Here is a 16,248-nt window from a genome sequence, read left to right as displayed (position 1 = left end):
AGATTTCAATCAAACTACAGACTGATATGGCCCAGACACTGGGAGCGAGCCTTTCGGAACTGGGCGGCTCTTGGCGTGCTTGTGTCACGAGCACATAAGAAAAGTGAATGAACAACGGGGAAATTACGAATAGGCGACAAGATGTTAGACGTACACGTGTCATCACAGACCGTGGTGGTTGGAGGCTTCACCGCTCTGCGAAGCAGCAGAGGAGGTGATCAGTGGCAGATCTGACGACAGAGAACAACGCTGGTGCAGGCGCAGTTGCTTCAGAGCACACCGTTTAGCGCACATTGTTGAACATGGGGCTCGGCTGTAGATGACCCACATCTACGTTTATACTCCGCAAGCCACCCAATGGTTGTGGCGGAGGGCACTGTCATTACCTCCCTTTCCTGTTCCAGTCGCGTATGGTTCGCGGGAAGAACGACTGCCCGAAAGCCTCCGTGCGCGCTCGAATCTCTCTAATTTTACATTCGTTATCTCCTCGGGAGGTATAAGTAGGGAGAAGCAATGCATTCGATACCTCATCCAGAAACGCACCCTCTCGAAACCTGGACAGCAAGCTACACCGCGATGCAGAGCGCCTCTCTCGCAGAGTCTGCCACTTGAGTTTGCTAAACATCTCCGTAACGCTATCACTCTTACCAAATAACCCTGTGACGAAACGCGCCGCTCCTCTTTGGATCTTCTCTATCTCCTCTGTCAACCAGACCTGATATGGATCCCACACTGATGAGCAATACTCAAGTATAGGTCGAACGAGTGTTTTTTTAAGCTACCTCCTTTGTTGATGGACTACATTTTCTAAGGACTCCCCCAATGAATCTCAACCTATCACCCGCCTTACCAACAAATAATTTTATATGATCATTCCACTTCAAATCGCTCCGTACGCATTCTCCCAGATATTTTACAGAAGTAACTGCTACCAGTGTTTGTTCCGCTATCATACAATCATACAATAAAGGATCATTCTTTCTATGTACTCGCAATACCTTACGTTTGTCTATGTTAGGGGTCAGTTGCCACTCACTGCACCAAGTGCCTACCCGCTGCAGATCTTCCTTCATTTCGCTGCAATTTTCTAATGCTGCAACTTCTCTGTATACTACAGCGTCATCCGCGAAAAGCCGCATGGAACTTCCGACACTATCTACTAGGTCATTTATATATACTGTGGAAAGCAATGGTCCCATAACACTCCCCTGTGGCACGCCAGAGGTTACTTTAACGTCTGTAGAGTTCTCTCCACTGAGAACAACATGCTGTGTTCTGTTTGCTAAAAACTCTTCAATCCAGCCACACAGCTGGTCTGATATTCTGTAGGCTCTTACTTTGTTTACCAGGTGACAGTGCGGAACTGTATCCATCGCCCTCCGGAAGTTAAGGAAAATGGAATCTACCTGGGAACCTGTATGTAATATTTTCTGGGTCTCATGAGCAAATAAAGCGAGCTGGGTCTCACACGATCGCTGTTTCCGGAATCCATGTTGATTGCTACAGAGTAGATTCTGGGTTTCCAGAAATGACATGATACGCGAGCAAAAAACATGTTTTAAAATTCTCCAACAGATCGATGTCAGACATATAGGCTTATACATTTGCGCATCTGCTCGACGACCCTTCTTGAAACTGGAACTACATGTGCTCTTTTCCAATAATTTGGAACCTTCCGTTCCTCTTCGTATTCCCATGCTGACTCAACGATATCATCATTTACGATAGCAGTCGACACGGGGCATAAAGATTGGACAGCGGATCGATGGAAACATGTCGCCTGGTCGGGTGATACGTTTTTTGTTGGACCAGGTCGATGGTCGTGTCTGGATAACCGTTATCCACGCAAACGGCTGCTCGATACATTCACCACTCTACGAACGCAGGCAAGAGCCGGCTGAATGGCGACATGTACCTGGGCTTCCATGAGACCTGTGGTGGAAATGGAAGGTACAATGATGGCCGTGGACTAGGTAGGACCACCTGCATCCCTTCATGCTTGATGTCTTCCCCGACTGTGATGGCGCCCTCCAGCCGGATAACTTTCGTAATTTACGGGAAGTGCGTAAACAGTGCATAGAAGTCAGGTGCCACATACCTATGGAACCCTATCACTGACTTGTCAAACGTATTCATCTCTGTATTGCGTTCCAAAGGCGAACTAATTCGCTATTAGCCAGCCGGTCACAATGTTCTGGCTCATCAAGGTATCTCGCTGACGTTATTTTGTTGTACAGTTACGGGACATATATTTTGCTTCTGGGAGAGCGAATAACTCTTTTGTACAAGGGGCGTTCAATAAGCAATACAACACATTTTTCTCTCGGCCAGTTTCGGTTGAAAAAACGTAGAATTTGTAGTGATACGTCGAGGAATATTACCGCTTAGCCTATATAATTTCCTGACGTTTTGATAGTTGGTGGCACTAAACCTACCCTTAAAATGGCGTCTGCAACGGAGGTGCGTTCTAAGCAGAGAGCTGTCATTGAGTTTCTTTTGGCATTACAGATATTCATAGGCACTTGCAAAATGTCTACGGGGACTTGACAGTGAACAAAACCACGGTGAGTCGTTGGGCAAGGCTTCTGTCATCATCGCAACAACTTCGCGCAAACCTGTCCGATCTCCCTTGTGTTGGCCAGCTGCACACAGTTGTGATCCTGCAATGTTGAAACGTGCGGAAACTCTCATTTGAGATGATCGACGGATCACAATCAAACTCCTTTCTGCTTAACTGGACCTCTGGGTTGATGGTGCTGGCATACTGTTCCACCAGTTGTGGTACTCGAATGTGTGCGCATGCTGGGTCTCTCGCCTCCTGTTTAACAGTAGACCATAGAGAACAACTAAGGACCATCTATGCGAAACTGCTTGTGCGTTACGAGGCTGAGCGTGACAGTTTGTTGTCGAACATCATCACAGGCGATAGAACATGGGTTCATCATTTAATTATCATATTATTACACGATTACGGAACAATCCCAGGAAACAGTCACAACCCCGGAGTATGCATGCCGTGTCATTTGCAGTCGAATGGTTTCTTTTAACTCATTTATTAGCAGTAGGTTATATTGGTTATGTTGAGGGTCAGATGCCAATTGCTGCATCAAGTTTCAATCCTCTGTGGGTGTTCTTGCATATTGCTACAGTCTTCTGGCTTTGCGACTTCTCTGCATATAACAGCCCGCGAAGATTCCCGTGGAAAGTAACTGCTGGTAAGGCAGATGATAGACTGAGACTCATTGTTCTAATTCATCTACATCTACATCTACATTTATACTCCTAAAGCCACCCAACGGTGTGTGGCGGAGGGCACTTTACGTGCCACTGTCCATTATCTCCCTTTCCTGTTCCAGTCGCGTATGGTTCGTGGGAAGAACGACTGCCCGAAAGCCTCCGTGCACGCTCGAACCTCTCTAATTTTACATTCGTTATCTCTTTGGGAGGTATAAGTAGGGGGAAGCAATGCATTCGATACCTCATCCAGAAACGCACCCTCTCGAAATCTGGACAGCAAGCTACACCGCGATCCAGAGCGCCTCTCTCGCAGAGTCTGCCACTTGAGTTTGCTAAACATCTCCGTAACGCTATCACGCTTACAAAATAACCCTGTGACGAAACGCGCCGCTCCTCTTTGGATCTTCCCTATCTCCTCTGTCAACCCGACCTGGTACGGATTCCACACTGATGAGCAATACTCGAGTATAGGCCGAACGAGTATTTTGTAAGCCACTACATTTTCTAAGGACTCTCCCAATGAATCTCAACCTGGCACCCGCCCTACCAACAATTAATTTTATATGATCATTCCACTTCAAATCGTTCAGTACGCATACTACCAGATATTTTATGGAAGTAACTGCTACCAATGTTTGTTCCACTATCAAATAATCATACAATAAAGGATGCTTCTCAGTCCACTGACATAGGAGGTAGCTTACAACACACTTGTTCGACCAATACTTGAATATTGGTCGTCAGTATGGGATCCTTACCAGATAAGTTGGTAGAAGAAAAGTGAATATACAAAGAAGAGCAGCACGTTTCATCATAGGTTCGTTTAATTGGGACAAAAGCGTAACGAAGATTCTCATCCATCTTCAATGGCAGGCGCTAAAAGAGAGACGCTGTGAATCACGGTGTCGTTTACTGTTAATCCGAAAGCGTACGTTTCTAAGAGAATCAACCGATATATTGCTTCCTCCTAGTATATCTTGCGAAAAGGCCAAGATAAAATCAGAGAGATTCGAGCTCACTCTGAGGCTTAATCGTTCTTCCCACAGACCATTCGCGACTGGAAAAGGAAATGGTGGATGTGACAATGGTGGACAAAGTATCCTACACAACAGACCTTAAGGTGGCTAGCCGAGTATACACTACCGGAAAAAAACTGAGCATTATAAAGAACTGTGGTCAGTGGCACCAAGGTATACAATGTGTTCTTGATGATGGGTTGGATTTGTCACACTCATGGGCAATCAGATGGCTCCTAGAAGGCCTGCCTGTGCATCCTCTGTTTTGACTCTGCAGACAGTATTTTGCTAAATTAAGAGGTGAACAATGTTTACAGTATTCATTCTTGGGTGAAATCTAGCGCCACCGAGGACTACATATTCCTGTTGAACGGCTTCAGACATTTGAACGGGGTCGCATTGTGAACAGTCGAAAAGCTGGATGGATGTATCGATGAACTCCTGTACATGTTGGGCACAATGTATATGTGTTAATGTCGCTGCTTTCAACAGTGGTATGTGTGGCACATTCCCACACCTATAGGCTAGCTTTTGGATGTCTGCGTAGTACAGCAGACGCACGATGAGACCGATACATTGTGCGAGCAGCGGCGGACGATCGAACATTATCCAGGGATGAAATCCGTATACACCTTCTGTGTCATGAAGCACCAATGGCAGCCGCCTGCTTGCACCAACAATAAGATCACGCATACCAGGTGTACCGGTATGAAATGAGCGTTAAGATACAAATGTGTCTATAGGGAACATTTTTTGTGAACGAGCCTTATTTTTTTTTTTGTTTGGTTGGTATGACATCTGTCAAAGATATGGTTCAAATGGCTCTGAGCACTATGGGACTTCTGAGGTCATCAGTCCCCTAGAACGTAGAACTACTTAAACCTAACTAACCTAAGGACATCACACACGTCCGTGCCCGAGGCAGGATTCGAACCCGCGACCGTAGCCGTCGCTTGGTTCTAGACTGTAGCACCTAGAACCGCTCGGCCACTCCTGCTGGCTCTGTCAAAGATATTTAGTATACATCAAGTCATGGAACAAACATCATGTTTTCATCGTGTTAACAACGTCGAACTTTGTACCAGAAAGTGATGATTTGCGGAAAGCATTAATTTTTTGCTTTAATTTGAAAAAAAGTAGTCGCATCGAATGCTTGTCGAGGCATATGGTGATCATGCTCTATCAGAGGCAACATGCAAAAGATGGTTTGAACGATTCAGAAATAATGATTTTGATGTAAGAAATGAAGAACGTGGAAGCCCACCAAAGAAGTTCGAAGACGTCGAATTGCGAGCAATATTGGATGAAGATGATACTCTGAGTCAGAAGCAAATGGCAGCAATGTTAAATGTTGCACAACAAACAATTTCTGAGTGTTTGAAAGATATGGGAAAGATCCAAAAGTGTAGAAAATGGATGCCACATGAATTGAATGAAAGACAGATGAAAAACCGAAAAACCACGTATCAAATTTTGCTTCAAAGGCATGAAAGAAAATCAGTTTTGCATCGAATTGTAACTGGCGATGAAAAATGGATTTATTTTAAGAATCCTAAACGGAAAAAATCATGGGTTAATCCGGGACAACCATCAACAGCGTTTGCAAAACCAGATCGATTCGGCAAGAAGATGTTTGGTAGGATCAGAAAGGTGAAGTGTATCATGAGCTTCTAAAACCCGGTGAAACTGTGAATACTAATCGCTACAGACAACAGATGATCAATCTGAACTATGCATTGATCGAAAAAAGACCAGAATGGGCCAGAAGACATACATGGAAAAGTAATTTTTTTACACGACATGCACCTGCACACAAAGCAAAACTGGTTCAGGATACAATCAAAACACTTCACTGGGAGCTGCTACCGCTCCCGCCGTATTGACCAGACTTGGCCCCTTCCGACTACCATTTGTTTTCATCAATGGGACACGCATTGGCTGAGGAACACTTCGATTCCTACGAAGAAGTCGAAAATTCGGTGTCTGATTGGTTTGCTTCAAAAGACGAACATTTCTATTGGCGTGGTGTTTTTACTATTCAATTCAAAATTAGTGTTTCATTTTCACAAAAAAACGCTCATTTCATACCAGTACGCCTAGTACATTCTGGCCAGGCTACCACTGGCACCAGGACACTACCAAGCATAGCTGCTCTGGTGTCGTGAAAGAACTGATTGGAGAGCTGTTGTCTTCAGCGATGAGAATGGGTACTGTTTGGAAGCGAGTGATAGATGCACACGTGGATGGTGCAGACCTGGTGAGCTGCCTTTTCCACACTGTATTCGCTCGCGACACACAGGCGAAATGCCGGCTTCATAGTGAGGAGGCCCATCGGTTGCAACTCGCGGTCACATTTGATGTTTCTACAGGGTAAAGCAACCAGTGCCCAATGCATTGTGCATCCTGTTTTCCCTGTGCTAATGCCATTTCTGCGACAGGAAGATGATGTGCTTTTACAGCAAGACAATGCACGTCCACATACGGCTGCTGCGTAGAAGCGTGCTCTTCGTGGTGCAGAACATGTGCCCTGGCCAGGGCGATCACCGGATCTCTCCAAATTGAACAAGTATGCGACATGATAATGTGCGAGCTTACTTCTTCTTCGAGGCCTTCAGGAACCATTACCAAATTGGAACAAAAAGTGGAAGATGCTTGGGACATTCTATTGCAGGATGCAATTCAGCAGCTTTATGATTATTTGCATGCTAGAGTACACCCCTGCATTGCCACCAGAGAGGGGGGTAGGGGAGGTGCTGAGTATTGATGGGACTATTTTGGCACCCTTTACTGTGACAGGTGTGTTTCATTTGGTCTCAATTTATTATCGTATACACCTACAAGGAGAATTACCTGTGAACTACCTTGTCAATAAAATGACCTCATCGTTGAGGGTGTTACGTTTTTTCCGACAGTGTAGTATTAGTTATAGGTCTTGGACGTTTGCCAGAGTGAATTAACGGAATAGATAGAGAAGATTCAAAGAAGAGCTGCACGATTCCTCACTTGTTTGTTTATTCAGCGTGAGAGCGTCATTGTGTTTCCCAAAGCGAGTTAAGAAGCATACTACGTCCTTCAACATACATATCGCTTAATGATCAGGACGCTTCAGAAGCCGCCCGGGGTGGCCGAGCGGTTCTAGGCGCTACAGTCTGAATTCGCGCGACCGCTACGATCGCGGGTTCGAATCCTGCCTCGGGTATGGATGTGTGTGATGTCCTTAGGCTAGTTAGGTTTAAATAGTTCTAAGTTCTAGGGCACTGATGACCTCAGAAGTTAAGTCCCATAGTGCTTAGAGCCATTTCAAACCATTTTGAACGCTTCAGTCATAGTGATTCGGGCACATTCTTCCCGCGTACCATCAGTGAAAAGAACAGTTAGAGATTTGGGGGGGGGGGGGGGGGGGTATAATACAGCCTTCATCACACAGCATACGATGGTTTGCGGAGAACATAATGCCTAAATAGTCACTTATTACTCAGTCGTCTTCAAGTTGTCTCACCTGATGGACATACATGCACACACATATTCAGGGGTTTAAAAGAAGAAAATAAAACTCACGTCTTCATACTGGAGGTCGACCAGTTCCTGGCCGAAGCCGGGCAGATGCTTAGCGGCGGCCATCTTGCAGCAGTAGCGCTGTCGCGGCGACCTTGCCAGCAGCGAATGTGCCGCAGCTCTGCGGCTGGCTCGCGCGCAGATAATACAGACGATTACTTTTCTCCTTTCCTTGCGCTCATTCAGCGCAAAGCTTATCGCGGGGCCAGCTGGTGTCGCGCGCCAGATAAGTTAGCACACGTGGCCAGACGGGCGCATGCTGGCTTCTGCCTACGTGTGGCGGCGTGGCTCCAGCTGTGCGAGTAACACCAGGCAGCTAGCTTCCTGTGCGCTGCCAGATAAACAACCCGCTAATAACTGTCCCGCCGTATCTGGTGTACACCTGGGCACACACAAAACAAGAGGACACTTCTCGGCTGCTTGCGCGCTGTTTCCGGACTCACTCTGTCAACTTCGTATAGTACGATGCTATGAAAAATATACAGGGTGTTACAAAAAGGTGCTGCCAAACTTTCAGGAAACATTCCTCACACACAAATAAAGAAAAGATGTTATGAGGACATGTGTCCGGAAACGCTTAATTTACATGTTAGAGCTCATTTTAGTTTCGTCAGTATGTACTGTACTTCCTCGATTCACCGCTATGATTTAATACGGGATACTCTACCTGTGCTGCTAGAACATGTGCCTTTAGAAGTACAACACAACTTATGGTTCATGCACGATGGAGCTCGTGCACATTTCAGTCGAAGTGTTCGTACGCTTCTCAGCAACAGATTCGGTGACCGATGGATTGGCAGAGGCGGACCAATTCCATGGCCTCCACGCCCTCCTGACCTCAACCCTCTTGACTTTCATTTATGGAGGCATTTGAAAGCTCTTGTCTACGGAACCCCGGAACCAAATGTAGAGACTCTTCGTGGTCGTATTGTGGACGGCTGTGATACAATACGCCATTCTCCAGGGCTGCATCAGCGTATCAGGGATTCCATGCGACGGAGGGTGGGTGCATGTATCCTCGCCAACGGAGGACATTTTGAACATTTCCTGTAACAATGTGTTTGAAGTCACGCTGGTACGTTCTGTTGCTGTGTTTCCATACCATGATTAATGTGATTTGAAGAGAAGTAATAAAATGAGCTCTAACATGGAAAGTAAGCGTTTCCGGATACATGTCCACATAACATATTTTCTTTCTTCGTGTGTGAGGAATGTTTCCTGAAAGTTTGGCCGTACCTTTTTGTAACACCCTGTATAATTCAGCTTTCATTACAAGGACTCTACCTCGTTCACAAAGCGTTTCGAAGGTCAGACCATCATCATCAGTCACTTTCAAAGGCGAAGATCAGTGATTTCTTGCTATAGCATGTGGTGCTGCCGAGAGGCTAGGTTGCAGTTTGTGCTGTTAATAATTAACTGAATTAGCCACAACGTCTATATATTAACGTACCTGATGGTTTAAAGAATAAAGGGTGCTTGGAGTGCAAGAAGAACAGTACGTGTGCTGCCTTCTGACACGAGAAACCGCATATGCGTCTCACTGTACATCAGTCGTACAATTTTGTGGTGGTGTATCAAAGAAGTTACATTTTTCGCCAAAAATTTCAAGATTAAAGAATGTACATAACAGAGTCATAGTAAAAAGGAGGTTAGGACATATATGTGCATTTCCCGTCTTGTTGCGACTCAGAGACAATGATGATTTTTAATTATATATTTCACGTGATTAGGAAATGATTAAGCTTCTTATGAATACCGCAACACCTTGTTACGATTATTTTGTGATGTAAGATGATACCAACTGTCTTTGTTGGTTTTAATTTAGCACAACCGACCGTGGCCACCAACCACTTTTTGAGAAACGGTCCAATGTCTCGAAGGCTACTACAAAATTCCCTGCAATGGAGCCTCTAGACGGTTCCTCGCGTAGCAGCTTCTACTACAGAGATTAATCGTGTACTGTGATTTGTTACGGATCTGTGACACAGGTGCTTCCAGTACGTCTGAGGGACAGAACACTGAGCTTTGTCTTCTTTTAAGAGTTTCGCACATCTACAGTCACTAGTTGGTACGTCATCCAAGGTGCGCTTGCTGCCAACAACCATCATAACATAATATGACACGTCTGCGCCGGGTCGCACGGTTCCACAAATTATTCCTGCGCTCCAGACTATCTATAGATTATGATTCAGAACGAGATTTAAAGTATAACAATTGTATACAACACCGTTGTGTATTACAAGTTGGGGTGGTGGAAAATGAACTGTCAAACCAGCTTATCTGGAATTAGAATTTCGTTGAAAGTCATCAACTCGAAGGTTGGTTTCAACAACACAGTGATTAATTTGGCATGGTCCTATCGGAAGTGGCATATTCTGGCCTTCTTCCGACTTTTGAACTGCCTGGCTCAGCTCAGTTGTAGACATACCCGCGGTTTAGTTGGTATTCGGAACACCAGCGAAAATTGACGTTCTTCACAATTACAAATCATTGAAATAGGTTAAAGAAGCGATAAGTGACACGAAAAACTGTAGGATAGAACTCCCGACCTTTGCAGTCTCGTTCTTGCCTGTTTAATCGCCAAAGCACATCAAGTTAAAATTTGCACTGTTGACAAACACGACCTGGAATTATGTACTGTGTTTCTTTCACCATGTATTCAGACTGTTTCCCATGTTATGTGGTGTTGGTCTGCTCATCTCTCCCGTAGCTTCCGGAAGATATATGCTGTCCATGGCTCATGCAGATTCAATATTTTGGGAATACATAGGCGCTGCATACGATCTAACGGATTTATTCATCTGTTGTGTAGCCCTGTATATCGTCTCTTACTCTGTGTATTTCCAACTCTGTCCTTACTTCTACACTTCTTTTGCTGTCTTGTCTTGTGTACGGTGGCGCTCATCTGAAAAACACCGTATCCGCTACAATTCGCAATTAACTACACGTGCTAGATATTGTATCATATCTTGACGTAACACATTGTAGACGACAAAAAAATCCCTTTTGGTGTTATGTCTTCCCTGCTCATCTGTTCTTATAACAAAAAGAACTGTGAAATTCGAGAAAAGATATTCCGTTATGTGTAACCTCGGAAGCATTGTACTCGATCCTGCTTACAGACGTGAATCGAACGCTGCAATCTTACATTCATTAGTGAAAGTAACTAACTAACTGTTCAACGTGGTGCAGTGATAGGCCAGTGAACTAATATTCTGGATGCCACCGGTTCAAGTCCTCATCTGGCCACCCACGTTTAAGTTTTTTTTGGTATTGACTTAAAATCACTAAAGCAAATTCCTTTCAAAGGGCACGACTGATTTCTTTTTGCAATACGAGCTTGTGTTTTCGTCTCCAATGATCTCGTCGTCGACGACACGGCTCATAACGATATGTCTTGATAACGAAGAAGTCCGTGGATAGATGGTGCAATACCGTAATCATAAGAACGGAGACAGTACAAATTTAGTATGATAATGCAAATGTATTGGGCACCAGCTTCTTACATTTAATACAGCACAAAAGACTAAGAAATACAGTGATCAGCCAAAACATTATGACTACAGTCTGGTGCACTTGATGGCACGTGACACGGTAAGGTAAGTACAGAGTGTTTATAATTAAACTTTCGCCACTTGAGAGGGCTCCCATGAAAAACTAGTAATCATAGGACAATGGAACTTTGTGGAAACATTTGTAAGGACATGGTGAAGAGAAATAAAGAATAAAGCATTCAAAGAAACAGATTTAGTTTCCGTATGAGGGAGTAACATTTGTTAACTGTCTACCATGTATACGTTCCAGATTACGAAATGTTCCTCAGTGTGACTACCACCTGCATTCACTACAACTAGGAATCGTACTAGAGATTACTCTACTGTTGCCGAAACAGCTCAGGTGCGATGTTTTCTGCCTCCATCACTATGCCTATCTTCAACTTCTAACGTGTGTAGTGTCCCGTTGATAAGCCCTGCCATTCTGGTGATCCTAAGGCCAGAAATCTCACAGATTCAAATCTGCTGTTCTCGATAGACACGCCATTTGAAACTATCAGATGTTCAGATGCGTGTAAAATATTATGGAACTTAACTGCTAAGGTCATCAGTCCCTAAGCTTACACACTACTTAACCTTACAAACACGCACACACCCATGCCCGAGGGAGGACTCGAACCTCCGCCGGGACCAGCCGCACAGTCCCTCACTGCAGCGCCTAGACCACTTGAAACTATAGGCCAATGATTCGGTTTTCTACAAATGTGTTACGCGGTGACCAAGTGACCTCACGATGTGAAATGGAACTCAATCGTGCATCAAAACAGTTGAGTCCATAGCACCTCTCTCCCGTAGAGTGGGGATAACGTGTAGGCGAAGCAGATTACAGTAACGTGTGCCGTCCACGTCGCATGTCCTTGTTCTTTGGTGTCCGAATTAGTCAAAGGAAAATGTACCAATGATGAGCTATGCCATCAATCCACACCACACAGTGATGCGTCCACTATGCAGGGGAACGTTATGAATGTTCGTCGGCGGCGACGACCCCAAAATGCGACAACTGTGAGTGTTCCTTCCCCCAGAGAGCGTAAAGTGTGCTTCATCACTTCATGAAATGTTCCAAGACTATATGTCATCAACTTCGTTCATCCCTTGCAAGAAACGAATGAGCGAAGTCTATTCGAACGTCTGCGTCACGTGACAAAAATTGTTGAGTAATGTGCAGTTTGTACGGATGCCACTTCACAACAATTGTTCTCAGCACGTTCTGCCTATGGCCTGCAGCGTGCAAAGTCAGTTTTGCTGCCGAAGGAGTGGCCTAGTTGCAAGCACCGACATCTATAACTTAGACGCTCTGTAGCGCCATTGGATATTTCCAGAGATGGGCCCCTATCCTTGATTTGTTCCTCGAGACACCATCTACAACTCCTCGCAGTTTGTCACAACATTTCTGTGGTATCTTGTATAAGTGGAGCAGAGACGAATTGGGAATCATTCTAGGAACAATATGGGCCGCAAAGGGATAAATTCACTCCCTTAGGCAACTTTTACGTAGTGCATGTTGTTATGGCCCAATGCCTAGCACCGAGCCTCTGGGAAACGGCGAAACTCGTCGGCTATTTGTGTGTTACTGTCGTGAATATACACTGTGCAGTCACAGTAATGTGACCGTCTGTCAGAAGGCTGAATAACGACATTTTGCACCTCAGACTGCAGCAAGGCATGCAGGAAGAGAGGCAATGAGTTCTTGGAAGGTACCGAGAAGGATGTGGCGTCATACCAAATCCAGAGCCATGGCCAGCTGCACTAGGTATCTCGGTTGAGGATCCATGACGTGAACACTCGAACGAGGAGGTCCCACATATTCTCGATTGAGTTTACAAAATTGGCCTTTTCGGAAATGGTTCCACCCTTGGCCCGGAAGCCAATGCTCATGCCCTTTCGGTCGTGAAATAAATCGCTCCGTTCCGCATTCCCACAACGACTGCACTGTTATCTATGTTCCCCGACAGGCTTCATATACCTTCCTCTGCTAGTGCTGCCAACTGACGTCTACGTGTGGTTATTACACGTTGACGTCGAACATAGGCGTTGGTCACGTGAACGTGACTGGATGGTGTATATGGGTAGTGGTTGCAGGACAGTGACACCATGGGTAGTCGATTAAATGTTGGACGTGCACGCCATATCACAGAACATGGAGGTCGGAGTCTTCGCCCCTGCGTAAAGCAAAATAGAGCGAAATAGGCGGCGATCTGGTGCAGATATGACGATGGAGCACAGTGCTGGTGCTGGCATGCGTGTGTCAGGTCGCACCACTGTGAGCATAGTGTGGAACGTGAGCCTCCATTATAGACGATCCCTACATATTTCCAAGTTGACTCAACAACATCGCCAATTGCGAATGAAATGCGCATGGGAACATCGAAATTGTACCGTAGATCAATGACACCGTGTCGTCCAGTAGGACGATGAACGTTTCTTGATATATCAGGTCGATGGTTGTGTCCGAGTACGTCGTCATCCAGGCGTACGGCTAGGAGCAGCTGTGGACAACGCGAACAATACTGAGGACGAAATGCATCACTTCGTGCTTGTTATTCACCAATGGCATCTTCCAGCATGAAACAGTCCTTGCCACAAGTTCATAATCGTGCGACAGTCGTTGGAGGAGCGTGATAGTGAACTCAAGTTGATGTCTTTGCCAGCCAATTCACCTGATCTGAATCCGGTGGAACATATATGGGATGCAATTGGAATTAATTTAATACCTTCAACTGCTGCGGGATTTGTTGTGGGGCATCGTAGAATATTTCCGCTCCAGCTCGTATAATTTCACGACGTTCCGATTGGTGGCGGCGCTACATGTAGGCTTCAAATAGCGTCTGTAACGGAGGTTCGTTCCAAGTAGAGAGCTGTCATTGAGTTTCATTTGAGGGAAAATCAGAGAATCGCAGATATTCATAGACGCTTTCAGAATGTATACAGAGACCTGGCAGTGGAAAAAAGCATTGTGAGTTGTTCGTGAGAGCCGTTTGTCATCATCGTAACAAGGTCGCGCAAAGCCTGTCCGATCTACCGCGTGCCGACCTTCCGCACACAACTGGGACTCCTGTTAGGCTGGAACGTGCGGACACACTCTTTGGAGGTGATCGACGGATCACAATCAAACACCTCGCTGCTCAACTGGACCTTTCTGTTGGTAGTGTTGACACACTCGTCCATCGGTTAGGGTACTCAAGGTTGTGCGTTCGCTGGGATCCACTCTGCTGTCCGGATTTCGCACCTTCCGACTTCCATCTTTTTAGCCCAATGAAGGACGCACTCCACGGGAAACAGTAAGTGGATAATGTGGAGGTTATTGATGCAGCAAGACTTTGACTCCGATGTCGACCAGTAGAGTGGTACAGCGCGGGCTACAGGCCCTCCCATTAAGGTGGCGTAGGGCCGTCGTACTGAACGGAGGTTATGTTGCAAAACAGAATTTTGTAGCCAGAAGAGTGGTGAGTAATATGGTATATTGGAATTCTGAATAAAACCAACCTGCTTTAAAAAAAAATAAATGTTGCATTATTTAATGAACGCGACTTGTATTTTGCGCTGCAATCAATGGGAAGAGTGCATTATTATTGGCCTTTGGGTTTTGTGAGTTAACAAAGGCATCAAACTGGGAAGGGTTACTTCTTTGCCTTTTCTCATTTCGCTCATGGAGTCGGCATTGTTATACGGGTTTTGGCAATGTTAGTCACAGTGGTCTCATGCCTTTTCTGATGCCACGACTCTCTACGGGACGGAATCTGTGTACACCACCTGTTTGCCTCATGGTCAAAAGTGAGAACGTCTTCTAAATGTTTGCGTCGCACATATCTGAAGCAGAACATGGGTACCAGTCCTATATTCGCTTACTTGGATGCGGAAAACGCCTAAGAACCACATCCAAGCTGACCGGCTCTGCTCCCCGAATCTCGGGAGCGGCGCGTTAACACGCCAGGGGGATCCGGGCAGGTTATAAGGTGACAAAGTGAATATCTTCCGATATATGGATAAGCACTGTAAAGGTCAGAGAGAGAAGTGCTAGCAACGAGAAGCAACAGTGGACCATGGTGGCGTGTTTGCAAGACAGTAGTATTGGCGGCAACATTTCCTGCGAGCCCGCGGTTCATCTCCCTGTCATGGGGATTACGAAGCTAATTTTCACCTGGCGAAACATACACGTTACTACACTCCTGGAAATGGAAAAAAGAACACATTGACACCGGTGTGTCAAACCCACCATACTTGCTCCGGACACTGCGAGAGGGCTGTACAAGCAATGATCACACGCACGGCACAGCGGACACACCAGGAACCGCGGTGTTGGCCGTCGAATGGCGCTAGCTGCGCAGCATTTGTGCACCGCCGCCGTCAGTGTCAGCCGGTTTGCCGTGGCATACAGAGCTCCATCGCAGTCTTTAACACTGGTAGCATGCGGCGACAGCGTGGACGTGAACCGTATGTGCAGTTGACGGACTTTGAGCGAGGGCGTATAGTGGGGATGCGGGAGGCCGGGTGGACGTACCGCCGAATTGCTCAACACGTGGGGCGTGAGGTCTCCATAGTACATCGATGTTGTCGCCAGTGGTCGGCGGAAGGTGCACGTGCCCGTCGACCTGGGACCGGACCGCAGCGACGCACGGATGCACGCCAAGACCGTAGGATCCTACGCAGTGCCGTAGGGGACCGCACCGCCACTTCCCAGCAAATTAGGGACACTGTTGCTCCTGGGGTATCGGCGAGGACCATTCGCAACCGTCTCCATGAAGCTGGGCTACGGTCCCGCACACCGTTAGGCCGTCTTCCGCTCACGCCCCAACATCGTGCAGCCCGCCTCCAGTGGTGTCGCGACAGGCGTGAATGGAGGGACGAATGGAGACGTGTCGTCTTCAGCGATGAGAGTCGCTTCTGCC

The 16,248-nt window shown here is 46.2% G+C and overlaps 1 protein-coding gene across 1 annotated transcript in view; it reads right to left on the bottom strand.

Annotated features, from left to right (window-relative positions):
* LOC126365889 (uncharacterized) overlaps positions 1-8,122 on the bottom strand; it is a 103,311-nt gene extending 95,189 nt beyond the window's left edge. The window contains exon 1 of the mRNA XM_050008602.1: positions 7,812-8,122. Coding sequence (XP_049864559.1) covers positions 7,812-7,874 — 63 coding nt within the window. The 5' untranslated portion in view covers positions 7,875-8,122. The remainder of the gene's footprint in view (positions 1-7,811) is intronic.
* Positions 8,123-16,248: the final 8,126 nt, after the last annotated feature.

The sequence above is a fragment of the Schistocerca gregaria genome, chromosome 4 (genome assembly GCF_023897955.1).
Source record: "Schistocerca gregaria isolate iqSchGreg1 chromosome 4, iqSchGreg1.2, whole genome shotgun sequence".
Classification (NCBI taxonomy): domain Eukaryota; kingdom Metazoa; phylum Arthropoda; class Insecta; order Orthoptera; family Acrididae; genus Schistocerca; species Schistocerca gregaria.
This window is presented reverse-complemented; position numbering and strand designations above follow the sequence as displayed.